At 42.9% G+C, this 27,500-nt stretch overlaps 1 protein-coding gene across 1 annotated transcript in view; it reads right to left on the bottom strand.

Moving 5' to 3' along the window:
- Positions 1 to 27,500, bottom strand: part of LOC311225225 (occludin) — a gene marked incomplete at its 3' end in the record, with an annotated part of 74,865 nt that overhangs the window by 9,656 nt on the left and 37,709 nt on the right. The window contains exons 5-6 of the mRNA XM_084310437.1: positions 7,396 to 7,562; positions 3,070 to 3,189 (exon numbers count right to left, since the gene is read on the bottom strand). Of these exons, the coding sequence (XP_084166563.1) occupies positions 3,070 to 3,189; positions 7,396 to 7,562 (287 nt within the window). The remainder of the gene's footprint in view (positions 1 to 3,069; positions 3,190 to 7,395; positions 7,563 to 27,500) is intronic.

The following is a 27,500-nucleotide window of genomic DNA, read 5'->3' as shown; positions in this document are numbered from 1 at the left end:
TAAACAGATGTTAGGGTTGGGTTTACCCTCCTCCACAGAACCTCTCTGGGTACATTTCCTTAATAAAGGGAAGAGGAAACGAGTTTAATTTACTATGTTTGCAGGGATTTGTAACGGAATCCGAACCAGTGGCTTTGGTATTACAGCAAGTTATTACATAAAATACCAGATTATGTCAGGCAGGGAACACAGTGCGGGTCTTCGGGGCTAACATTCCTCTGCTTTATGAGAAACTGAACTCTGTTTTGTACCACAAACACTGGCTGCCCTGAAGCAATGTGTCTAACAATAATAATAATAATAATAATAATAATAATAATAATAATAATAATAATAATAATAATAATAATAATAATAATAATAATAATAATAATAATAATAATAATAATAATAATAATAATAATAATAATAATAATAATAATAATAATAATAATAATTAATAAATAATAATAATAATAATAATAATAATAATAATAATAATAATAATAATAATAATAATAATAATAATAATAATAATAATAATAATAATAATAATAATAATAATAATAATAATAATAATAATAATAATAATAAATGTGATTTATATATCGCTTTTGTAGAACTCAAGGTCGCTTTACACTGTGAGACAAACACACAAGGATGGATGGGGGGGGGGGGGTAAGAAAAGGCAATGGAGAAGACATGGATCTTAAGGCGGGATTGGAAAACTGCGGGGGACTCTGAGTCTCTTATGTCTTGGGGGAGGGAGTTCTGGGAGAAGAGCTCTGTCCCCAAAATTATGAAGGTTGGACATGGGGGTGGAGAGGGTTCGTACTATAGGGGCTTCCCATTAAGTTTAGAATTCATTATAAGGTACTTGTTTTCACATATAGAGCCATGCATGGTCAGGCACCTGTGTACATGAGAAACTGTGATCTGATTAATCCATCTCACCAGTAGGTCACTGAGGTCTTCTGACCAGGGCTTACTGGTTGTCCCTCGCTCTCGACTCAAACCAGAAAGGTAATCGTGCCTTTGAAGTTACGGCTCAGACATTGTGGATCTACAATCTCTGTTGACGCGTTTAAAAAACAGTTGAAGACTAATTTATTCAAACTGACATTTGTCTTGTCATTTTGAGTGTTTTGTTTAAGGCATTTGTTGCTTATGTTTGATTGATTGATATGCTTGCTTTTTACTATTTTATTCTCAAGTCGTATTTTTAACAATTCTTTGTGAAGCACTTTGTGACTCTGCTCTGTGAAAGGTGCTCTACTAAATACACTTACACTTGTACTAGTTCAATGCTGCCTGAGGAAGAACACTAGTTCAATGCTGCCTGAGGAAGAACACTAGTTCAATGCTGTCTAAGGAAGAACACTAGTTCAATGCTGTCTAAGGAAGAACACTAGTTCAATGCTGTCTAAGGAGGAACACTAGTTCAATGCTGCCTAAGGAAGAACACTAGTTCAATGCTGTCTAAGGAAGAACACTAGTTCAATGCTGCCTAAGGAGGAACACTAATTCAATGCTGCCTGAGGAAGAACACTAGTTCAATGCTGTCTGAGGAAGAACACTAGTTCAATGCTGCCTGAGGAAGAACACTAGTTCAATGCTGCCTAAGGAGGAACACTAGTTCAATGCTGCCTGAGGAAGCACATTAGTTAAATGCTGCCTGAGGAGGAACACTAGTTCAATGCTGCCTGAGGAAGCACATTAGTTCAATGCTGCCTGAGGAAGCACATTAGTTCAATGCTGCCTGAGGAAGCACATTAGTTCAAAACACATTGCTGCTACTGCATGTATACCTACAGCATTCAAAGGGCTTCCTATTTCTATATTGTTTCCATGTTTAGAATTCTCTTTACTGTGACAATTCAAACTATATTGTTGAAGTTGCATTAACACATTGAGTGCCAACAACGAGAAATCTCATTGTTGGCCGCCATGCGTTGAGTGCCAACGACGAGAAATCTCGTTATTTAATCGTTATTTCTTTTATTAGCGATATCCATTCATTTTTCATCAATCCAGCCTCACGTTATCATTGGGACTGTCTATGAGCTCGAAAAGGGCAAATACCGCCCCCTATCGTCTCCCGGATGGTTTTGCACCCATTGGAATGGACTCAATGAAAATGCATGTGAAAAGAAAACTCCGGATTCCACATTTTACTTCTCAGGCATGTAACCGGAGACTATTGCATTCATTGGGGCAACCGAAAGCAGCGTGGATTATCTGTTTCGAGGTCTAATGTTGGATCAATAAACGCGATCGATATTTGGAATGGCGATCAGTAATTGGAAAAAAAAATTGCAGAACATCTGATCTGAGGTAAGGAATCTATTTTACCAGTTTTGGGGTAATCAGATGTTTTTTTCATATATTCCACAACGTGTCTGTGTGTGTGTGCGTGTATGACGTTAGCGCTGACCAGGTCATAGATAATCGATTTTTCAGCCCACTTCTCTAGCGTGCATAAGTACACATATACTATCGATAATCTAGCGTTTATTTGAAAACTATTCATAAATCAGCCGGAAAATGACAACGTGTTGTGTGTATTCCAGTAAAGGGCGATTCCTGCGGAATCTTTTTTTTTTCTAGAAATTTTTAAAACTATACTCGTATTCAAAACGGTATAAAACGGAAATGTACAGATGAAAAAACAATCTGTTTCATACATGTTAACTGCAAGCAAGTCATTGATAAGCGACGGGCGTATTAGACACATAAGATGTTAAGATATAGTTTATGCGTTTACAAATGTGCTCGCCCTCTCATTGACTAAAGCGCTGGCACTCAAGCGATAAATAGCCCACCCCATGCTGGCAATCAAAGTGTTAAGTATCTGCACTTATTTTTGTGTGGATCTCCTTTACTGGCAGACATTTAACTACACTAGGTCAACACACCACCATTATTCAGAAGAAACGTAAAGGCAGATTTATTCTAGGGCGCTCAACACTTTTGACAACTGTCGCTCGACAGAAAAAACACATTATTTTACAGGAAAGACCTCCAGAATTGTGTTATGTTGGGGACACTGTCATAATGTTGTTGCACAATGTGATTGGATAAAATCCCTACCTTGCCATAGATGTACTTGTGGCTTCCCCTTCAGATTTGGCTGCAGCTAACATGAATGATTTTGATTTGAATTTATTACGGATCCCCATTAGCTGGTGCCATAGCAACGAGCTAGTCTTCCTGGGGTCCACACAAAAAAAAATACAAAAACAATTATTATTGCAAAACAAAATTATTCAAAGTCAGTACTCAACACACAATGCATAATGAAACTAACAATTAAGATGGCTAAAATTACATGCAAGCAAAGAAACAGAAAACAAAACAAAATACTTTACAGTGTTAAATTCCATATGAATAGAAGGGACAGAGCAAAGACACAAACAGTCGGTACTTGGCATGTTTTTTTGTTACCATAGAGACGACACAAACCTTCATCAAAGTATCAATGACAAACATTGATAAACGACACTTTCACTTCTGTCAAGCAGCTTAGCATAAATCATCCTTAAGTGCGTGGGGTCTGCTTCCATTACCTACGCTGGTGTCAATAAACATTTTAAACTGCAAGCCCAGGGCCCTGTTCCTCGTATCTGGCTAACTGAGTTAGCCGGATAATTTTCAGGATGACTTGACATGAGTTAGACTTTTCGGTTCCCCGACGCGCGTTTGTCTAAATCACTAACAGATCAAAAAGTTTGAACCTGCTCCAGCGCAGAGTTTAGTTCAGTTAGCTGGATAAACTGGCCACGCCCTCGCAAAAAAATGCCAGCTCCCTTCCTCACAGATTCTGAATTATGTTTTTGTGTTTAGTTTTTCTAGAGGGGGCTTTTGAAATGTAAAATAATAGACCTAAAATGCTGATAATAAATCATATTCAGCCTATGGATTTACTTTGTCCTAAATAATGCACGTCATAGCAATACGGCGCTCGCGAGTCGCGACACACACTATGTGGTTATTTTAATAACGGAGCATTGCAAATGTGAATCCCGCTGGGATATTTTTAATGAATGAAACCGGGCGTTTGGCTCTGATTCGTTTCATATTCTCCGCTGTGGATGTATATGCTTAACGGAGTGCCCGGATTGTGTTTCATTCAAGCATAAATTGAATTGCATGGATTGTGGATGTGAATTACGACGAATCTGAGGATTGTTGAATTATATCACTGTCACTCACACGTTATTGTGATATTGTAACTGGGATTAAAATGTCTGAGCTGTTTGACGGATTTGATGACGTGGACGTGACTTGAGAAAAGTGAATGAGCAATTGCAAGCCTTTGACATTTTGATGAATGAATTTGAGAAAATGCATTTATCTGTTCAAGCACTGTTATCTGATGATGAACAAGAGGGTGATGAACATGACTGGTGTCACTGGTATAAACCAAAGGTTAATCAATTCAATGCATGTATGGATGATGTCCGAAACAGATTAAAACCTGATTAATAGTGAAACTGTATAGCCTCCAAGCCTCTCTGACACGTTATTTCGGGGGTCGCGCCTTGAAAACTTTGGGAACCATGTATTTATATAGTACATGATACCTAAGCGCATACAGTACAGATATCCTCATAAGTATCTATTAATTCGTATCAATTAGATACTCTTTGGGCTTGTTTTTATCTATTTATTCTGAAAGAGTTGAACTAATTATTTTCGCTAGCAAGAGCTCATTCGATTATTCATTCCATTAAACCTACTGCCGGCAGGCACATTTAAAGAAATATAATCTGATTGATTTGGGTAATGAGGGACTTAAAATTAGCCTATAGATATGCATTTAACTTGTCTGCGAGGATATTGAGCCGTACTGTATTGTACCCATTCTGCAATCTGTTAATAAAGTTTTCAATCAATCAATCAATCAATGCCGTTAGAAAATCAGGATTTCTGCGATCGACACCTGCTGTCTTTTCAGGTGAGGCGGCCGCGCGCAATTATCCTGAGTATCAAGTCTGGTTCAAATTAACGAGAGTGAATCAGCCTTCGAGGAACAGGGAAAGCCTGGTTTCAAACATCGGGTTAATTGAATCTGGCTAATGGGACTTTTGATCGACTTAGTTGAAACAGGTACGGGGAATAAGGCCCAGGATACTTGATGATGGATGTTGACGAGTTGTTTTTGAAGAAATTCAAATGTCAAATGTCAAGTTCAAGCAGAACGTACTTGAGAGGAGTTTAGTCAAAGCCTTGTGACCTTGTGCCATGCAAACAAAAACAAGGCACTTGAGCATTCACTCCAAGCCCTTGATGGAACCAACGTCCTTCCCTAACCCACCCCCTTTCCCTTTCTCAAAGCAGTCAATGAATGTGAGGAGGAGGGAAGGGAATGCTGCTTCCAACAACAAGTACTCCGAGGTCACACACGGCTGCTGATCCGGTCAGGATGTACCGACGGAAGGTGAATCACAGGAGTGATAAGGAGTGCATAATGTAATGTGTCAGGTGAGTCGAGGCTGTTGGACTCGCTCCTTTATCTTCCTTGCTTTACTATCTAATCTTGTGTTGCCTGTATAGTTTGTGTGCTGCTGTCTCAGGGCTCACGTCTGTGTGTCTCATATCAATTAGGCTTCTTATCTAAAAGGGACTTCTGTCGTTTTGAGGAGGGTGAGGATATGTTGTGTTCATCGCTGTTGTTGAACACCCTTACATCTAGATTTAAAAGATTATACCTAGAGAAAAATGTTCTTTGCTAAATAAAAAGGTAAGTCGAATGTAGACTCTGAGTACATGGTCTACTGGTCATATCATACTGGAAAACTAAAACGAAATAACAACCTTTTCCTGATGACAGCTATGTCAACCTCCCAAGTCAGATTAACTAAACTGATAACAGATCAGGGCCCTATTCCCCGTACCTGGTTCAACTAAGTCGATCAAGAGTCCCATTATCCAGATTCAATTAACCCGATGTTTGAATCCGGGATTTTCCTGTTCCTCGAAGGTGGATTCAGTCTCGTTCATTTGAACCAGACTTGAGACCCAGGATAATTGCGCGTGCCCGCCTCAGCTGACAAGACAGCAAGTGTCGATAGCAGAAATCCTGATTTTCTAACGGCATTGATTGATTGATTGATTTAAAACTTTATTAACAGATTGCAGAATGGGTACAATGCAGTACGGCTCATAGCCTCGCCGACAAGTTAAATGCATAATCTATAGGCTAATTTTAAATCCCTCATTACCCCAATCAATCAGATTATATTTCTTTAAACGTACCTGCTGGCAGTAGGCTTATGGAATGAATAATCAAATGAGATCTTGCTAGCGAAAATAATTAGTTCAGCTCTTTCAGAATAACGATAAAAACAAGCCCAAATAGTATATCTAATTGATACGAATTATATCATGAGGATATCTGTATGTGCTTAGGTATTAATATTATGTACTATATAAATACATGGTTTCCAAAGAGAGGCTTGGAGGGAGGCTTGCAGTTACACTATTAATCAGGTTTTAATCTGTTTCGGACCTAATCCATACATGCATTGAATTGATTACCATTTGGTTTATAGTATACCAGTGACACCTCATGTTCATCATCAGATAACAGTGCTTGAAAAGATAAATGCATTTTCTCGAATTCATTCATCAAAAACGTCAAAGGCTCATTCAATTTATCAAGTCACGTCACGTCATCAAATCCATCAAACAGCGCATCTCCTCATATATTTTAATCCCAGTTACAATATCACAATAACGTGTGACACTATCACAGTGATACAATTAAATATTCCACAGATTCAGATTCCTCATAATTCATATCCACAATCCGCGCATAGACGCTTCAGCTTGAATGAAACGCATCCGGGTGCTCCGTTAAGCAAATACACAGCGTAGAATATTAAACTAATCAGAGCCAAACACCCGATAGGTTTCATTCATTAAAAATGATTCACATTTGCAATGATCCGTTTAGTCCGTTATTAAAATAACTGTGTGTGTCGCGACTTGCGAGCGCCGTATCCGTATAAATATGACGTGCATTATATAGGACAAAGTAAATTCATAGGCTGAATATGATTTATTATCAGCGTTACTGCAGACATATTATTTTACATTTCAAACGAAGCATAAGCACATAATTCAGAATGGTATAATGCAGATCTAGACTGTGAGAATCATTTCAGGAAGCGAGCTGGCATTTCTTTGCGGGGGCGTGGCCATGGTTCATCCAGCTAACTGAACTTAACCCTGCTCTCGACCAGGCTCAAACTTTTTGATCTGTTGTCATAGTGATTTAGACAATCGAGCGTCGGGGAATGGAAAGGTCTGGCTTAAGTCAGGCTATGCTGGATATTATCCGGCTAACTCAGTTAGCCAGGTACGGGGAACGGCAGATCAGACAGGGGGGGGGGGGGGGGGGGGTGATCTTACTCATTGTTGTTATTGTAGGTTTCCCCGTCGACAGAGCTACTGTCCACCTTGGCGGGGGGGTAAGAGATGACGCTGTTGACGGAGGCGTCCAGTGGCCCCCCAGCCTTCTCCGACAACACTAGGGTCGGGGCGTCCTGCGTACTGTGGCTGTCGTCCACATTGTTCACCTAACCAGGCCAGGAAACAGAGAGGGGGACACGGTCAGAAAACACAAACAAACAACCTAAACAATAACAGTAACAGACAAAGGAGGGGGCCCACGTTGGGAGGCCTGTTTTCACGGTAACGGACTTCCTGTTGGAGAAAACAGTTGTTCTCATCCTCTCTCCTTTGCTCCTTAAAGGGGAACGCTAACAAAAATAAGAATTCTAATGTTATTTCATTGGCCTAAAAAAGCTATTTGTGAGCTAATCTTCCCAAGAAAACCCAGATAACAAAGACTCAAACTTGTGATGTCATCAGGTATAAAGTCTGGAGGTTCTCCACTGACAATGAATGGGAGACTAATGTTGTGGACCCAGAGAATGTTTGTTTTCTTTCTTTTTTTCATACCCAAATGAGCTTTATTCTACAGTAATATGCTCAGTTCTGAAACAGAACATTCCCCTGGGTGCTCTCACTGTCATCTACAATCTTTCTCAATTCATTGTTTATGGAGCCGTTTCAGACTTTACACTCAATCACAAATGTGAGTTTTAGCACTCTTCTGGAATTTGGGAGAGAGTTGTTCGTGTTCACTAATATTTTCAGAACGTCTAAGACCATATAACAGGGCTATTCAACTGGCGGCCCGCGGGCCAGATTCGGCCCGCGGGATGATTCTGACCGGCCCGCCAAAGATTACATGATAATAAAAAATAAAAATAAAAATAAAAAAAATATATATTTTTTTAATAATTTTTTTTTTTTTTTACTTTTTTCTTTTCATGTCAACGTTCACACGCACAATTGAGCCAAAAGTCACTCAATTAATGACAGATTTCATTGATAAATTGAGGGAAAACTTTGCAAGTCGATTTGATGAATTTGACATGTCCAGAGAATTGATGCATTTTGTGAGCAACCCATTTGCCAATGTAGCTGCTATTTCCACAAAAGGACAAGAGTTCCTTGCATCACTTCACATTAATGAAGGTCTCCTGCAACTTGAAATAATTGAGCAAGCATCATCTGCTCTGAAGCAGGCACTTGAGAATGAATCCACCACAACATTTTGGATAAAGTGTATTCATGTCAACACATTCCCCAAAATAAAAACGCTGGCAATATCTGTGCTAACAATGTATGGCTCAACATACACCTGTGAATCCAGTTTCTCTCACATGAATGCCATTAAAACAAGCAACCGTGCCTCCTTGACAAATGAGCATTTGCATCACTGTTTGCGGGTAGCCCTCACTTCCTATGAACCCTCTTTCTCTGCCATTGCCCAGTCAAAGAAGTGCAATCTCTCTCATTAGATGTGTGTATGTAGGCTAGGCCTGTCTGCCCCCCACCCCCCCCCTGATGTTTGAGAGTTAAGAGTGGACAATAAGTGCTAATAAGATGCTGTGATTTGCTGTTGTTCCACAGACATGAAGCACTTTTTCATAAGCTCAGCTGCACTATAAATGTGTTTTTTGTTCAAGTGTTGATGTTAGAATGTTCAGATGCACATCATGCACTTGTTTGTTTTTTATTTTATATTTATATTGAAATGTTGAAGAGGAGATGTTGCAGTTGTTGCACAGTCATAAATGAAGCACTTTTTGCAGGAGATGTTGCAGATGTGGCACATAAATGAAGCACTTTTTTTGAAAAGTATACTACTTTTGCAATGTAGTTAAATAAAAGTTGTGAAAATGTGGTTGTGTGTTGTGTCAAGTGTACATATATTCATAGCACAGGGAGGCGCCGTGGCAGTCCGGCCCCTGGCCCCTTGGGTTTCTGACAATGTGGCCCCCTGAAAAATTTAGTTGAATAGCCCTGCCATATAACATATGAATTCTTTATTTTTTTTAATCCACTTTTTCTCCTTATTTTTTATTTTTCTCCCATCCCAATTTTGCCTCACCAATTCTCCCTTCAATTCCCCCTCCCCTGTCTCGAACGTTGCTAGACTATGCCTCCCACTGGTTGGCTGCAGTGAGGACCAAGCCTTGCATCACGTGTCCCCTCCGGTACACGAGGAGGCAGCTGTCGCATCTTTTCACCTGAACAGCACGATCTCTCAGTGGCGAGGAGTAACGTGTGGGAGGCTCACGCTGCCCCCGATACTTCCTGATTCTGCTGTACAGGCGCACCAACCGACCTGTAGGAGTCGCTGTCCACAACGTCCAATCCCCACCCACCAGCTTTCCCACCCTCTAACACTGCCAATTGTGTTAGTATGACGACTGGCCAAGCCGGTAGCAACGTAGTTCCCCTTTGAAGTGGCACTTTGGTAATAATACAAATAAAAATCAAATCAATTCAACCAGCTGTTGGCAACTGTCCACTGTAGGAGAGAGTTGCAACAGGGGCAGAACAGCACATTCTTTTCAATGATTTCACAACAGAAATCACAACAGAAATCACAACAGACCTGTGAGGTGGAAAGGCACACGATTGCACTCAATTATATTTGGCCACAGTTCTCACAGGAGAGAGGAATGTTATTTCCATCACAAAGTAAAGAATCGTGGTAATTACTGCCCAAAGTTTGGCTGGGCAGTAGGGCATGTAATTGGACGGGACAGTCCAGCACCTCAGTGAAATGTGGATTACCTGCTTGGTTCACAAGATCCCAAAGGATTCCAGACAAATTATAAATCAGTACTGGTCTTTTTGCTCGGTGGGTTATATATTACATATTACTCCTTACTCATTGCACAAGTTACTTCACTTATTTCTTCCTGGGAGGAGTAACTTGTTATATTACTCCATATTCTACTTTGTACTGCACCCCAAAATGTACCAGAGTAGCCTAATGTGGTATCACCAAACACTATAACAAAGACTGTGACAAAATGGCAAACAATGTAATCAAAAAAGTCAACCAACAAACAAAATTCTTGTACCGGATCTCCTCTCTGGTAAACAAGAATACCCTGAAGACTCTAGCAGGAGCACTCATTCAAGGGTACTACGACTATGCTTGCACCTCATGGTACGAAAGCACCTCAAAGGCACTAAAAACAAGATTACAAACATCACAAAACAAACTGGTCAGACTACTGCTTGACCTTACTCCTAAAACCCACCTCACCCCAGCCCATTTTGACTACCTAGGATGGCTTAGAGTAGACGACAGAGTACAGCAACTTGCAATGGGCCTGGTCTACAAGATACACTACACCACTAAGGTACCCATGTACATGTCGAGGTACTTCCCAAAGGTCAGTGAATACCACAACCACAAATCATGTGCAACCCAGATTCGGCACAAACAAGGGACTAAACATGTTTCGCAATTATGCAACATCAATGTGGAACGCCCTACCCACAGCCGTAAATAAATGTGAATCACTACCCACCTTCAAAACCGCTCTAAAAGAGCACCTACGGGAGGCTGCAATTCGAAACTGGCCCCCGTAAATGTCCGAACACCCTTCCCTCCCCCTCGTATTTATATATTTACTGTTAGGATCTCTGTTTAACAGTACTGTATATCTGTGTTAAAGTTAGAGGTTATATATGATTGCTAGTAACTGTCTAACTATGCATAACTGTTTCCACTAGAGGGCGCTATAGGCGGAGCCGCTAATGCTACCGCCAGGTAGAGGGTATTTAAGGAGATGTCTCCTCCCTCTCTATCTCTTCCCACCTACCTCTCACGGAGAGGAGAACTCTGCTGCTGTGTACCAATGTAAATAATAAACCACGCCGATTAAAGGCTGAAGGGAGAAACCATGCGTCATGAACATATTATTGTCGCCCCATAGCCAGTTCTGTCAACAGGTTATGGGCCCAGATCACGCAGGGGCGAAATAATAAGGGTAGCAAGTTTAGCTGAAGTATAGGCTAGTTTAGTGCCGGGAGCACCGCGTGGCTAAAGGCTATACCAACAGAGCTAAAGCTACGCCTACCATCAAAAAGGAGGATGGCGACCAAGGGAAGGAGCAAATGGCCCTCGTTCAATGGAAAGGCAGAGGACTATGAGCTCTGGAAAGAGCGCATGTTGTGCTGCATGCACGGTGTGAGACTGAAGACGACGATCTTGACGGCCCCCACGGGAGACCTGACGGCGGAAGCACAAGCCCTGGACGACAAGCATAATGCAGATGCATACTGTGAGTTAGCGCCACTGCTCGACGACACAAGCTTGGGGCTGATATTCCGCGACACTAAAGACAAAGGCCGAGAAAGCCTGGAAGTGTTGAGAGAACATTATATCGGGCAAGGAAGACCCCGAGTCGTGTCCCTCTACATAACACTAACAGCACTGAAGAAGGGGCACACCGAGACTGTGACCGAATACGTCATCAGAGCTGAGCAGATCATTACGGCATTGAAGAGTGCAGGAGAAGCACCAAGCGATGGGCTAATGATGGCGATGGTGATGAGGGGACTACCGGAGCTGTACAAACCGTTCACACTCCTGGTAACACACGGTTTAGCGGACATGACGCTGGGAAAGTTCAAGGCCAAGTTACGAAACTTCGAGGCCTCAGAAGATATCCACCCAGCCGCCGCGGAGGCGGGAGAGAGGGTGCTGAAGGCCCGAGCGATGCCGAGGGAGAAGACCAGGCCCACGACGGAGCTGGCGTGTTGGCGATGCAGAGAAAAAGGCCATCGGAAAGGTAACTGCACAAAGGCTGTCTGGTGTAGCTTCTGCAGATCCACGGGGCACACAGACAGAGCGTGCATGAAGAAACGCGACCAGAGCGCACGATACGCGCATGGACAAGATGGCGGCCATGAACGAGATGGCGGCTATGGACAAGATGGGGGCTGTGGACAAGATGGCGGCTGTGGACAAGATGGCGGCGACGGTCGACGAATCGAGACGGCGCCCGGAGAGAGTAGCGGGACAAGACTTCATCTTCGGCCCAAAGGAAGGGACTGATCGTGGACACAGGTGCGTCGTCCCACGTCATCAACGACAGGAGTCGGTTCAAGAACTTTGACAACACTTTCCACCTGGAGAGACACAGCATGGAGCTGGCAGACGGGAAGCGCAAGAGAGAGGAGACGCACAGGTATGCCTCATAGACAGTGAGGGGCGCCGGTGTACAGTGACGTTAAAGAACGCTCTCTACGTACCCTCGTTCCCACAAGAACTATTCTCTGTAATAGCTGCTACTGCGAACGGTGCCAAAGTATTCTTCAATGAAGGTAAAAAAATTCTTGTAGAGCCTGACGGTACGCGATTTAACATAAAGGTGTACAAGAGAATGTATTATCTACAAACAGAGTGTAATGACAACGACAAGTGTAATGATAATAATGATATGTGTAACGTGACTGTCAGTCACGATATTCAGACATGGCATGAGATTATGGGTAATTGTAATTACGAGGATTTACTGAAACTGCAAGCAGTGACAGAAGGCATGCACATTGAAGGTGAAAAGCGTAGACCTGACAGGGAATGTGTAGTGTGCATAAAGGGGAAGTTTACTCAATCGAGAAACAGAAATCCCACAGAAAAAGTAAAGGTACCACTTGCGCTAGTTAACACAGATCTAGCCGGTCCAGTAAGCAACGAGTCCATAGGAGGCTTTAGATATGTACAGTCTTTTACAGATGTGTGTACAGGGGCAGTGTTTGTTTACTTTCTCAAAGCAAAGAGTGACACACTCCAGGCCACGGAGAAATTCCTGGCAGACGTAGCCCCTTATGGTAACATAAGATGCTTGAGGTCCGACAACGGAACCAAGTTCACAAATAGAGAGTTCCAATCACTGTTGAGAAGGAACAAGATAAGACACGAGACGTCATGTCCATATTCCCCACACCAGAACGGAGTGGCAGAGAGGGAATGGCGCACTCTTTTCGAAATGGCTAGGTGTAAGCTAGTAGACAGTAACTTACCTAAGAGTCTATGGCATTATGCGGTGCAAGAAGCCGCTTACACCAGAAACAGGTGCTTTAATAAGCACACGGGCACCACCCCGTATACAGCACTGACAGGAAAGAAGTGTAATCTAGCTAGGATGCACCCATTTGGATCAGTGTGTTATGCTTACCTGCAGGACAGAGGAAAGCTCGAGTCCAGATGTGAAAAAGGACTCTTTGTAGGGCACGACAAAGGGAGCCCCGCTTTCCTAGTTTATTATCCCGGTAAAGGGAGAGTGCAGAAACACAGGCTAGTCAAGTTTGTCACAAAGACAACATGTGAGAACGAGACACAGACAGAGGAGCCAGAGCTGGACTCCAGAGTATGGTTTGAAGAAACAGAGACACCTCAGCCTAGTGTACTTAGCACGGTCATGCAGACAGACAGTCAGCAACCCCCAGAGGGCGATGACGAGGAGCACCCGAGGGTGACGTCACGTGCCCCAAGCAGTGGGAGGTATCCCTCAAGGGAACACAAACCCCCAAAGTATCTGACAGACTATGCCCGGAGAGAAAGTTACGAGGATGACAGTACACTTACCAGCATTGATTACTGCTACAGAGTAGTCAGTGGGGTACCTCAGACCTTTAAAGAGGCCATAGTGTCCCCTGAATCAAGTAAATGGGAGAGAGCAATGGATGAGGAGATGAGGTCCCTAGAGGACGGACAACCACACCTTTACTCTAACCAAGTTACCAGAGGGCAGACAGACAGTGGGAGGGAAATGGGTGTACTCAATCAAGGAGGGTATTGAAGGCCACGACAAGTACAAAGCGAGATTTGTAGCTAAAGGTTAAAGTCAGAGGGAGGGGATAGACTACGGTGAAACATTCTCCCCCACAGCCAATCTGACCAGTGTAAGGGTAGTGATGCAGAAAGCAGCTGAGGACAATTTGATTTTACATCAGATGGATGTGAAGACAGCCTATCTGCACGCACCCATAGATAGGGAGATATATATGGAACAACCTGAAGGTTACGAAAAGAAAGGAGAGAAGCTAGTGTGTAAGCTAGAAAAATCCATTTACGGCCTGAAACAGTCTGGGCGAAATTGGAACGAGAAGCTTCATACATGTCTCATTGAAGATCACTTCCTACAGAACCCAGTAGACCCCTGTGTTTACTCAAGGGAGTCAAAAGAGTCAGGAAAAGTGATAATCATCATTTGGGTAGATGATTTGATCATCGCAGCAGACAACACTAGAAACCTAGAACAGGTGAAAGGTATGCTCTCCACCAGATTCAAAATGAAAGACCTTGGAAGGTTGAAACATTTTCTAGGCATGGACTTTGAACAGTCTGCCAATTGTGTAAAAATATCCCAGAAGAGATATGTGGAAAAGATCCTGAAACGTTTTGACATGCAAGAATGTAGGACAAGGGAAACACCATGTGATCAAAAACTAGACTACCAGGAGGATGCTCAGAAACTGACAGATGTAAAAATTTACAGAGAGGGCTTAAAGGGCTTAAAGCCTACAGTGATGCAGACTGGGCAGCTGACACCACAGATAGAAGAAGTACCACAGGATATTGTGTGAGCTTGAACACAAACAGCTCACTGGTTTCGTGGAAAACAAAGAAGCAGCCCACAGTGGCACTATCAACTTGTGAAGCCGAATACATGGCTCTAGCTATGACAATACAGGAATGTATTTATCTAGAACTGCTCGAAGGAATGGATACCTATGTATATAAGAAGACTGTTGTTTATGAGGACAACCAGGGAACCATTGCGATTGCTAGAAACCCTGTGTGCCGACAGAGATGTAAACATGTCGATATAATATATCATTTCATCAGATCTGTCATCAGAGAAGAAAGAATGACACTGATTTATTGTCCAACAGACGGCATGGTAGCAGACGCTATGACGAAACCTGCTTCCAAACTGAAATTGAAAAGATTTGCAGAGGTCATGTTTGGTGTGTAAATATTGCCTGTTGTGTAGTATTGACTGCCATATTCTTTTTGATGATTCTGAACTGTATTATTTTCTTTGTAAATTGTTTTTGGAGAAGTTGTACAGTGTACTAGACAACCCTAAGTGGGAGTGTTAAAGTTAGAGGTTATATATGATTGCTAGTAACTGTCTAACTATGCATAACTGTTTCCACTAGAGGGCGCTATAGGCGGAGCCGCTAATGCTACCGCCAGGTAGAGGGTAATTAAGGAGATATCTCCTCCCCCTCTATCTCTTCCCACCTACCTCTCACGGAGAGGAGAACTCATGTGCTGCTGTGTACCAATGTAAATAATAAACCACGTCGATTAAAGGCTGAAGGGAGAAACCATGCCTCATGAACATATTATTGTCGCCCCATAGCCAGTTCTGTCAACAATCTGTATGTCATGTATGTCATACATCTCATGATTAGATTAGATGATTAGATTAGATTAGATTTTTATATCTGAATACCTGTATGTTGTGTATGTCATAAATGTCATTATGAATTGAAAATGGGGGAACCTGATGTAAACAAGACGGAAGTCTTTCTCTGGTCTGCATCCCCTTAACTCATTCAGCGCCAGGGGTCACTGTCTACCTTCTGGGTAGAACGCAATCGCTGTAAGTCAATGGGGCGCTTTGTTCACTTGCAAGTGCTTAAAATATATGAAATAGTATAGCTATGGATCTAATACACCCGTCGATTGTCAGTGAGTTGCTTCCAGTCAACATGCACAAAACAGATTGTTTTTTCATCCGTACATTTCCGTTTTATACCGTGGTGAATAAGAGTATATTTCCAGAGCATTCTGTCTAATCTCATGAAACTCGAGCAAACGGCGCTTCAATGTATTTCCTTAGAAATCGTGCCATTTGTCGCTTGATTTATGAATCGTTCTGAAAATAACGCTAGATTATCGGTATTATATGTGTCATCATGCGCGAACAGAAGCGGGGGTTGAAAAATCACTTCTCAGTGCTTTGCCCGCAGCCAACGTCAGAAACGCACACACACACACACACACACACGCTCCGATGGTGGCGAAAGAAACATCGGATTAACCCAAGATTCGTAACATAGAGTCCTTACCTGGTCTTTGATGTCCTGCAAAAAGATTAATCCAATTCCTGATCGCCATTCCAAATATTGATCGCGTTTATTGATCCGTTATATGTCCGAAAGGCATAATCCACGCTGCTCTCAGTCTCCCCAGTCCATGTGTTATAACGATACTGCATGCCCGAGAAGGAAAACCTAGAACGGACTTGTTAGATCAGCGTACAGCCCAAGGGGAAGGGATTTCAATGATGTGCAATACCGGCTGGAAGGCGTAGGCGGCGGTATTTGCCCTTTGCGAGCTCAGACCCATTCCCAATGATAACATCAGGCTGGTTGGATGAAAAATTTATGGATATAGCTAATAAAAGAACTAACGATTAAAACCCGTGATTTCTCGTGATTGGCGCTCAGCGCATAGTTAACCCGACTTTGTCCGTGATTGGCGCTGAATGAGTTAACAATTGTGTGTATTGAGTTGTACTGTACTGTATCCATTCTGCAATCTGTTCATTACAGTTTTCAATCAATCAATCAATCAATCAATCAATCAATCAATTCAAAACTATTAAAGCTGCAGTAGGCAACCTCAGAGAAAGTAGAGTGAGTGAGTTTACCTTCCTAACAAAAATAGAGCAAGCAATGCATCACTTTCCACAGACTGTGGGAATAAGCTGAATTGTTTAAGCTGAATAAGAAATGTATACATATCCCAGCCTCTCATCAGTAGTTGGTTTTGTACACATACTTTCTGACAAGGAATGCGATGGTGGTCTTCTCATTAGGAACGGGTGCTCCGTTCTGTCCGCGCTCCGTCCTCGAGTGCGAACCCCCCCCTCCCTCTCCCCCCTCTGTTCTGCATACACACTACAATCTCGTGTTTCGTTCCCAAGCACAATTGAGGAGAGCAACACTTAGTCATATTTCTGAATTAACCAAAACAGTTACATGGGACATTTTCGCTGTACCTCAGGAAGTAATGTATGTACCTAGTTAAACCTACACGATGGGTTAGATACAGGCAGGATTTTACAAAAATACACCAGTCTATAGATATCAATTTCCCCAAAATAACGCTACCTGCCTCGACAAAATCTGTGCATTGGTTATCCAGATACAGATGAATTATCTGTATCTCAGAATAAGTGACGTTGTACGTGTTTTAGCTTATCTTTTACAGCTTACGTTTTGGGCAATAATTTTTTTCTTTTTTTTTATCCACTTTTTCTCCCATTTTCTATATTTTCTCCCATCCCAATTTCGTATCATCCAATTCAACCCTCCCCTGTCACGAACGCTGTTTCTTGCCTCCCACAAGCCGGCTGCAATGTGGACTAAGTCATACATAGCACAAGTCCCCTCCGGTACTTGAGGTAACAGCAGTCGCATCTTTTCACCTGCGCAGCTCGATCTCTCAGTGGCGAGGAGTAACGCGTGGGAGGCTCACGCTGCCCCCGACACTTCCTGATTCTACTGCGCAGGCGCACCAACCGACCTGTAGGAGTCGCTGTCCACAACGCCCGATCCCCAACCATCAGTTTCCCACCCCCTAATACGGCCAATGTGTATTAGTATGGACGACCAGCTAAACTGAAAGCAATGTGGAGCGCTGGGATCAAACAGTCGAGCCCAGCGTCTCCGCATTCGTGGTGAGCGCCTTGCCCACTACGCCACGTAGCCGCATTTTTGGCAATAATTGTTATTAGAGGCTCCATTTTTCGTGGAAGAAAAATACACCAGTCTATAGAAATAAATGCATTCGAACAAGAAACCAATGTATAGACATAGCAATGGCTAGAAAATTGCCAGGCCTAACTGTATGCGAGCCAGGGAAGTCTTGGGCTTGTAACGCGGCTTCATCTTGAAGTTTTCATCGATCCGGCGGCTAGGTGGCGCAGTGGGCAAGGCGCTCGCCACCAACGCAGGATATGCTGGGTTCGAGCCCAGCTCTCGGCGTTGCTACCAGCTTGGCTGGTCGTTCATACTAATACAATTGGCAGTATTAGGGGGTGGGAAGCTGGTGGGTGGGGATCGGACGTTGTGGACAGCGACTCCTACAGGTCGGTTGGTGCGCCTGCACAGTAGAATCAGGAAGCGACGAGGGCGGCGTGTCCCTCCCACGCAGACCCTCGCCGCTGAGAGATCGCGCTGTGCAGGTGAAAAGATGCGACGGCTGCCTCCTCGAGTACCGGAGGGGACACGTGATGCAAGGCTTCGTCCACATTGCAGCCGGCTTGTGGGAGGCATGGCCTTACAACGTTCGAGACAGGGGAGGGTAGAATTGGACAATACGAAATTGGGGACGGGAGTAAAATTGAAAAATGGGGAGAAAAAGTAGATAAAAAAGATTTAAGTTTTCATCGATCCACTGAGCCGTGAGGCTCAACATGCTTGTTTGGTTGAGGTCTGAACTCGCCAAATTGCCCATAAATATTGTCGTTTTTGTGGGTATTGTCCAGTTGTTGCTGTATGTTTTTATCTGCCCAAAATTCAAGCAAGCATGAAAGCATTACAGGTTTGCTTGCACACCACGCAGTGTTGTCGGGGACACTGGTTCGCACCCGAAACCACCTTTTCAAGCGGTCCCATCTTGGAGCGAATCAGCGTCCCCGGTGACGGGGGGAGCGTTCTCATCACACTTATTTTGGTGCGATCGTGCTCTGATTCGACCCCGAATGGCTAGTGTGAAAGCCCCCTTAGTCTTACAATGCGACTCTGGGAACACCACTTGGCAGGCCAACAACATCTGATTCGTCATTGAATGATGTAGGGAGCTGTTGTTTTTGGCAGATGGTGTTCCCAAAGTTGCATTGGAAAACTAAGATCGACCACCATCACAATATGTTTTATTTTAATTTTATTGCTTGTGTCTCTGTTGCTTGCTTAAACCTACGTTGCGTGTACATGGGACGCAGAGCTTGCTCTATATTCTGCTGGGCAGGTAGATTTACTCTTGCTAATTTCTCCCAAGTTGCCTACTGCAGCTTTAAGTACAATACTTTCTTTTCTTAGCTATAAAGAGTTATTATTCTCTATATTCAGAGTCTATATATGATACCCTTGTAACATGCTGTAACAAGATGACACCCAGAACTAAACTCAGGTGGTACGCATCTCCTTTCCCTCTTGTGTCTTTATGCACACCTGCTGCGGAAGCACATGTCCTTCCCTTCCTTAAAACAAAGGAAAACACAAGCGCCTTGATCTATGGACCCAACTCCTTCCTGTGCGAACGCAGGGATGGCGTTAAGGACATTCCTCACAATGAAAAAGCCCCCGAGGTCATTGTATCTTCTGCAGCGGTCAGTGGCTACTATTTAACTGATGATGTGTAACATGTGGAATGTTGAAAACTGAGAGTGCGAGAGAGAGAGAGAGAGAGAGAGAGAGAGAGAGAGAGAGAGAGAGAGAGAGAGAGAGAGAGAGAGAGAGAGAGAGAGAGAGAGAGAGAGAGAGAGAGAGAGCATTTCTCTTGGCTTAGCTTTGGTCTGTAAATCGATCGAAACGTGCTGCAAATTCTACAGCAGAGAATCCCTTTTTTATTTATTTTTTATCCACTTTTTCTCCTCTTTTTCTATTTTTCTCCCATCCCAATTTAGCCGTGCCAATTCTCACCTCCCCTGTCTTGAACGTTGCTCGCATATGCCCCCCACTGGCCGGTTGTAGGGAGGATAGAAGCCTTGCATCACATGTCCCCTCCGATACATGTGGAGGCAGCCTGTCACATCTTTTCACCTGCCAGCGCGGACTCTCATTTGGCGAGGTGTAACGTGTGGGAGGCTCACACTACCCCCGCCATTTTCCTGTGTCTGCTGTGCAGGCGTCCCCCAACCGACCTGTAGGAGTCGCTGTCCACAACGTCCAGATTACCAACCATTGACTTCCACCCGCTAACTCTGCCAATTGAGTATGTTAGTATGATGGCCGGCCCAAGCCAGAGGCAACGCCGACAGCCGGAGGCAAACCCGGTGTCTCTTGCGTTGGTGACGAGCGCAATGTCCGCTGCACCACCCAGCCGCCCAGAGAATCTCTTGTTATAATATGAATTAGGCGTGTGGGCGGGACACAACACAAAGCAACGGACGGAAAGAAATCTCCATTAGAAAGTCTGAAAAGGCTTTAAAATATCTCCTCCCTCCTCTACTTAAAACAGTTTATGTTTTTCTTTGTTTCCTTTTCCTTATAATGTCTTTTTATTGTTTTGTTTTTTTTATGGAAAGAATATAATATTTAAAAAAAAAAGCAAAAGAAATAAATTGGATTGGCAACTTTAAAGGGGAATGTCACCCATTCTAAGAATTGACCTACTGCTCTTCATGTGCCCCAGGACAGGACCAATCTGTGATGTCACTGGGGTGTAAAATCTAGTGCTGCTCCACAGACAATGAATGGGGCTCAGACTTTATGAGGCCACAAGATGCACGTGTGAGCTCTTACACCCGAATTATGTTTATATTCTAGCATTGTCTTAACCAGAATTAAAGTCTCATTTGGGTGTAAGAGATCACGCAAACATTTTATGGTCTCATAAAGTCAGAGCTGCATTCATTGTCTATGAAGCAGAATAAATACGGCTGAATATCGGAGTCAGCCAAAATCCTCTGTTAAAAGCAAAGCTTTACAATAGAGGTGAAGAAAACAACTCTTGTCATAAACCAGTGTTTCTCAACTGGTGGGTTGCGACCCAAAAGTGGGTTGCAGGGCCGTTTTGAGTGGGTCGCGGATGTGTGTGTAAAAAAAATTATAATAATAAAAATAAAAAATAAATGTGCACTACCTATCTTTGTGAAAGTGGCTTCTCAGCTCTGGTACAGCTGAAGACAAAGCAGAGGAACAGATTGGACATTGAGCATGACCTCAGAGTTGCTTTGTCTACCATCACCCCAGACTTTGAGACTCTTGTCAGGAGCAAACAACATCCCCAGTTATCCCATTAGTTCCCTGGGATGTTAAGCCCAGGGGTTGCACTTTTGTTGCAACCCCAGTTATCCCATTAGTTCCCCCAAACTTACTGTAGGTATGTTATGTTAAGCTATAAGAAGTCTGCTAAGAAGCATGATTATTTATTATTATTATTTTATTTCATTGGGTAAATTTTAGCCCTAGTTGCACTTTTGTTGCAATCCCAGTTATCCCATTAGTTCCCCCAAACGTAGGTCTGTTATGTTAAGCTAAGAAATCTGCTAAAAAGCATATTATTTATTATTATTTTATTTCATTGGGTTTTTAGCCCTAGTTGTACTTTTGTTGCACTTGTTTGTGTTTATTTCATCAAAAAATAATAATAATGAAATAAATCATAAAAATTTGGGTCGCGACTTAATGACTAAGGAAAATGTTGGGTCCCGAGGCTAGACCAGTTGAGAACCACTGATCTCGACCACGTCCCAAGCTGTAGTTCTTCCTGTAGCAGGCGTGTCGTCTGTACGCGTCAAATGATGCGCCTGGTGCCGGAAGAACAACAGAGTTTTCAGCTGTGCGGGGGCTGCAACCCCAGAGACACGGAGAGGAGAGCATTGTCACGCCATACTGTATCCCTAATTCAGATAGATAGAGATGAGGGTGAACATCGGTGGAGTAGCCCTTTAAACAAACCCTACTGATGCTTGCTTGAAGTATAATCCCCCACCCCACCCTGCAGTTCAAAGGACAGGTGCACTACTAGTAACACCCCCCTACAGTCTCTCGCAGAGCGAGCCGAGCGCTGAGCCAAAACAGCAGCCTGGCCTCCAGAAAACAACAATGGGAGAAGTCTGCTTCCCACCCTGCAGCTGCAGCACGGTCACCTTCTGAAGAGCACAAGTCACCCAGGAATTCCAACAACGCCCCTCTCCCCATGCAACACAGCGGCCGCCGGGCCGTGAGCAGACTGAGTAAGCAGGAGGAAGAATGTCTGAGCCCCCTTAGAGATAAGGAGGGAGGGAGGGAGGGAGGGAGGGAGGGAGGGAGGGAGGGAGGGAGGGAGGGAGGGAGGGGGTCTCAGGGAGGGGAAGCCATGTAGCCACTACTGGTGAGGCAGGGGATGAGAGCGGGCCGGGTTGCATGGAATCAGAGGAGAACGAAAGAGGGGGGGAGGAAAAGAGAGAGGGAGGGAGGGAGAGAGTGGGGGGGGGGAGAAAGGGAGGGAGAGAGGGGGAGGGAAAGAGAAAGAGAGGGAGGGAGAGAAAGATTCTGCTGTAATACTGTTGAACTACAAGCTGGAGGGAGGGAGGGAGGGAGGGAGGGAGGGAGGGAGGGAGGGGGTCTCAGGGAGGGGAAGCATGTAGCCACTACTGTGAGGCAGGGGATGAGAGCAGGGCAGGGTTTGCATGGAATCAGAGGAGAACGAAAGAGGGGGGAGGAAAAGAGAGAGAGGAGGGAGGGAGAGAGGGGGGGAGGAGAAAGGGAGGGAGAGAGGGGGAGGGAAAGATAAAGAGAGGGAGGGAGAGAAAGATTCTGCTGTAATACTGTTGAACTACAAGCTGGCAGATACTTTATTAACCATCAAGCAATTGAAAGGAAAAATACATACCAAAAAACTAAATTAATACTAAGATAAATAGAAAATGACTATAATGTAATTCTTATACAATACATACAACTTATTATTTAAGTAATTATAGTCCTATTATACAAATAAAGAATAATTTGAGGTAAACAACTCTTAACTTGCATTCACTTTGCAGAATCGGGCTCTTGTGTGCTGCAATACTAATGAGAAGGCATTTATAATGAAGTGTTATTACGCGGCAGTAATTGGTAGATTTATTGCAGAGGTCTGTAGTGAACGCTGCAGTGGAATTCAATGGAATTCAGTGGAACACAATGCAATGCATCTACAGAGGAGCAAACCACATCATGTTCACAACAGCTGTCTGACTGAGGACCAGTGTTTTTCACATCCTCACACACAAAGCTATAGTTATTGGCTCAAGGTATGAGCAACAGCTCAAAGTCACTAAGAAAAAGATATTTATTTTACATCTCGTCAAAACCAAACAACTCTGCACCTAACGTGGCTAACGCCTGGCCCGGTCAACATATCAGCTGGGGAACTCCACACCGACATCACACCATGTCACTCAAATCAACTTAGTTATTTTCAACCATTCCGTCTCCACTGGGAGATTGGATGTGCATACGCTTCATGTGTTAATTTGTGACTACTCTTTTTAATGGGGATGTGGGTCATTTAAGGGTTTTAAACTGTGTGGATATCAAACAGGGAAGAAAGTGGGTAAAGACGGTTTTAAACTGTTAAACAGTCATTCTACATTATTCTATTCTGTTTAGAGCGATACGCTGCTCTGTTGTGCCACCTAGACTAATTACATCAACACTGTGATTATTGTACTGTAAATTAGGGCTATTTAATTTTATTGAACTATTTTATTGCACTGCACTATTGCATCATTTTACTCTGTCTATTCTATTTTACTAACTATTTTATTGCACTACCCGATTGCACTATTTTACTCTTTTTATTATTGTCTATTTCAAAACCAGAATCAAACCATAAGCAAGGTGGCCTATTGTGATGTTGGAGCCTAATGTGAAAAACAATGTGATTTTTATATGTCTGCTAATTTTGTGTCTGTCTTTTTTGCTGCTGTGAAGCACTTTGAGCTGCAATTCTTGTATGAAAGGTGCTATACAAATAAAGTGTATTATTATTATTATTATTATTATTATTATTATTATTATTATTATTATTATTATTATTATTATTATTATTATTATTATTATTATTATTATTATTATTATTATTATTATTATATGTAACCTAAAGTGCTATACAAATAAAGTGTATTATTAGACTGTTTTCATGGTCTAGTCCCGAACATATATTATCCTCCAACGGAAATCTCCTCTAAAATAACAATAATTTAGTCTAAAATTAGAATTAATCCATGCCTGTGAAACCCAGACGTTCTAATTCCTAACCGTGGAATTCTAGAACCCATCGAGCACAGCCTTGCATCACCAGACCCCGATGACATCATGCTGCGGAGCACAATGCAGCCAGCCTGGGCCGCTGAATGAGACCAGTGTGTGAGGTCATCAGAGAGAGACAGGCTTCCCAGAGGGCCGAGAGAGGCCACAGGGAGATGGGTCTGAAAGCAACCACTTGGCCTTAAGACCTGCCAGTACAGCCCTGTCATTAGAAGAGCCATGTCACAGCCATGACTCACACTCTGACTAATTGCCAAGGCATGGAACTGAGGCATTGAGGGGTGTAGACTCTGACAGGTTGGCATGGTGTAACCGCACATTGGATGTTTAACACATATACAGCACATGCTTATTTATGCTATCATGCAGTCATACTGGACTCCCACTGTAAATCGGCTGATAAAGCCGCAAATTTTAAGAAGTTGCTTGATTGATTGAACATTTTATTAACAGATTGCAGAATGGGTACAATACAGTACGGCTCAATACACAAAGGGGATGCAGACCAGAGAAAGACTTTCGTCTTGTTTACATCAGGGTCCCCCATTTTCAATTCATCATAACATTTATGACATACATGACATACAGATATACAGTACTGTTACATCCAGACATGTTAAAAACCTATTTTGAATCCCAGGTGTCATCCTAATCTGCTATAAGCCGTTTTGGGGATTTTGTAATGTGTCTACACTATTTCTTATAGCGTGCCGTTTCTCTGTTTCTTTTCCCTACACGTTTTACATTTTGATCTAATAGTTTGTGAGGCACTGTGTTACTCAATTGTATTGAAATGTGCTATAGACCTTTTCAGTGGAATTGCATTGCTAGGGAACAGCTTTTGGTCCAAGTTAAGTTATGATCACAATAAAAAAATAAAAAAAATCTATTTTAGGTTTAGGTGAGATCTCCACTGAGGCTAAGGTTAGGGTTAAGGTAAGGTTTAGGTTTATAAAGAGTGAGGTTAAGGTAAGAGTTAAGGTAAGGGTTAGGTTTAGGTTATAAACAGTGAGGTTAAGGTTAGGGTTAAGGTAATGGGCTAGGTTTATAAACAGTGAGGTAAGGGTTAAGGTAAGGGTTAGGTTTATAAACAGTGAGGTTAAGGTTAGGGTTAAGGTAAGGGTTACACCTTGGGTTACATCGTGTCCCATTATGTTACTTTATGTTTATAGTGTCCTATATGTTACTTTATGTTTTATTTATTAGATTTATTTATTTTATTAGATATTTTTTATATACACCGTGGGAAGGGGGAAACGCAATTTCATTTCTCTGTATGTCTTGCACATTAAGAGAAGCGACAATAAAGCTGACTTTGACTTTGACTTAGGTTTATAAACAGCAAGGTTAAGGTTAGGGTTAAGATAAGGGTTAGATTTATAAACAGTGAGGTTAAGGTAAGGGTTAGATTTATAAATAGTGAGGTTAAGGTAAGGGTTAAGGTAAAGGTTAGATTTATAAACAGTGAGGTTAAGGTTAGGGTTAAGGTAAGGGTTAGATTTATAAATAATGAGGTTATGGTTAGGGTTATGGTTAAGGTGAGGGCTTCTGGCATTGTACATAGCTTGGCCATTGCGTTACATAAAGTTAGACCAAGTTAGAATGTTTATGTTTAAAATGTGAAATCGTCTTCATGAATAAAGATTTAAACATACTATTTTCTACTTTTTTCATTTGATTATAATGATTTTTACAAAAAGCCAGCTTGGTGATGCTTCTCGCCGCAGGGTCACTGCAGTCAGTCTCTGCACGTCTGTTCTCAGTCCTGGCTCATCGCAGGCTTCGTTCTAGCAGTTAAGTGGAGCGGCTGATCTTACCTCTCCTACACGCCTCCGTCTGCAAGATACCACACACTCCTTCAGTCTCCAACGACATAAACAAACAGCTCATGACACAGCATGACGCCCCGACCATAATCATACAACACAACAACATGCAGTCAATGCAGCCATAGATATATATAGAACACTAGATAGCTTACCCGCGCTGCCAGCCAATGGAGAGCGACGTCGTTGTAGGGCGGCCATCGTGCCCCAGGCAGCTCAGCTACTGATAACATTAATGTCTATGGTGCATGTACTATTTAAATAACCATAGATTGCTCAATTCTTTACCGATTTTCAAACGGGTTGGTTTGCTATAAACATCAAAGATGTAGTTATGATACTGCATACTTATAATATATATATTTTTTTTTAAAGATGTTTTTTTTACAAACCGCTTGAATGATAGCCACGTTAATAATGCTTGTAATAAACCAAACCGTTTGTAAATCCGTCAATATTTCAGCGAGTTATGAGCATTTTTGTCTGTGCAGATCACTCACCCTCACTCAAGGCTGACTGGGGCAAGATGGCGGCGGTTCAGCGACGCTGGTGACTCCGCCTTAAGCTATCTAGTGTTCTATATATATCTATGAATGCAGCAGTCAACGCAGCAGGAAAACTGGGTCGTCGTGGTCATGTTTGTATCCTTAGTTAGAGACCATTATTTACCGGTAATATAGCTGTTAATGACCCTAACCTTACCTGACCTCTATGACCTCATCCTATTCAGTGTCTCCTTGATAACTCCTCTTCAACCACAAAGTACCCAGCGTGAATTTGCAATTGCGGCAACCTTTTTGCAATAGGCCACTCCCGTTGTCACGCCCCCTTTTAGCCAGTTGGCGTGAGCGCACACACACTTCATCTCCATGCCCAACGCCAGCCTCCTAGGGTGGAAACTGTGGCCGCTAAAGGGTGGGGAAATATTTGTGGACGGACCGAGTACCGACCGACTCGAGTGACCTATAGAGCTGCTGGTCATAACTTCTTGTTATGAGTCATCGTCATACAATAAAACATGCCTCTTTCGACATGAGTTGGGTCAAGTAACCAATCAACCGGGTTTCTTTCAAGATACAATCCTGTACGGCTGGCGTGTTGTTGAGGTCTAGGTTCTCTGGAAACCATCTGGGTGGCCACTCTCCTGCCAGCTGGTTAATGATCACTCAGAGTGAAACCAGCTAGCGGAGCGTGAACAAACAGCCTGCTATCAGCCCTAAACCTCAGCAACGTGACCAAGACCAGAGTGGACCGTCTGCATGCTGTAAACTAACTGAGACAGGTCACTCACCACTAAACTAATCAGCTGGACGATTATAGAAA

The sequence above is a fragment of the Notolepis coatsorum genome (genome assembly GCF_963971535.1).
Source record: "Notolepis coatsorum genome assembly, chromosome: 3".
Lineage (NCBI taxonomy): Eukaryota > Metazoa > Chordata > Actinopteri > Aulopiformes > Paralepididae > Notolepis > Notolepis coatsorum.
This window is presented reverse-complemented; position numbering and strand designations above follow the sequence as displayed.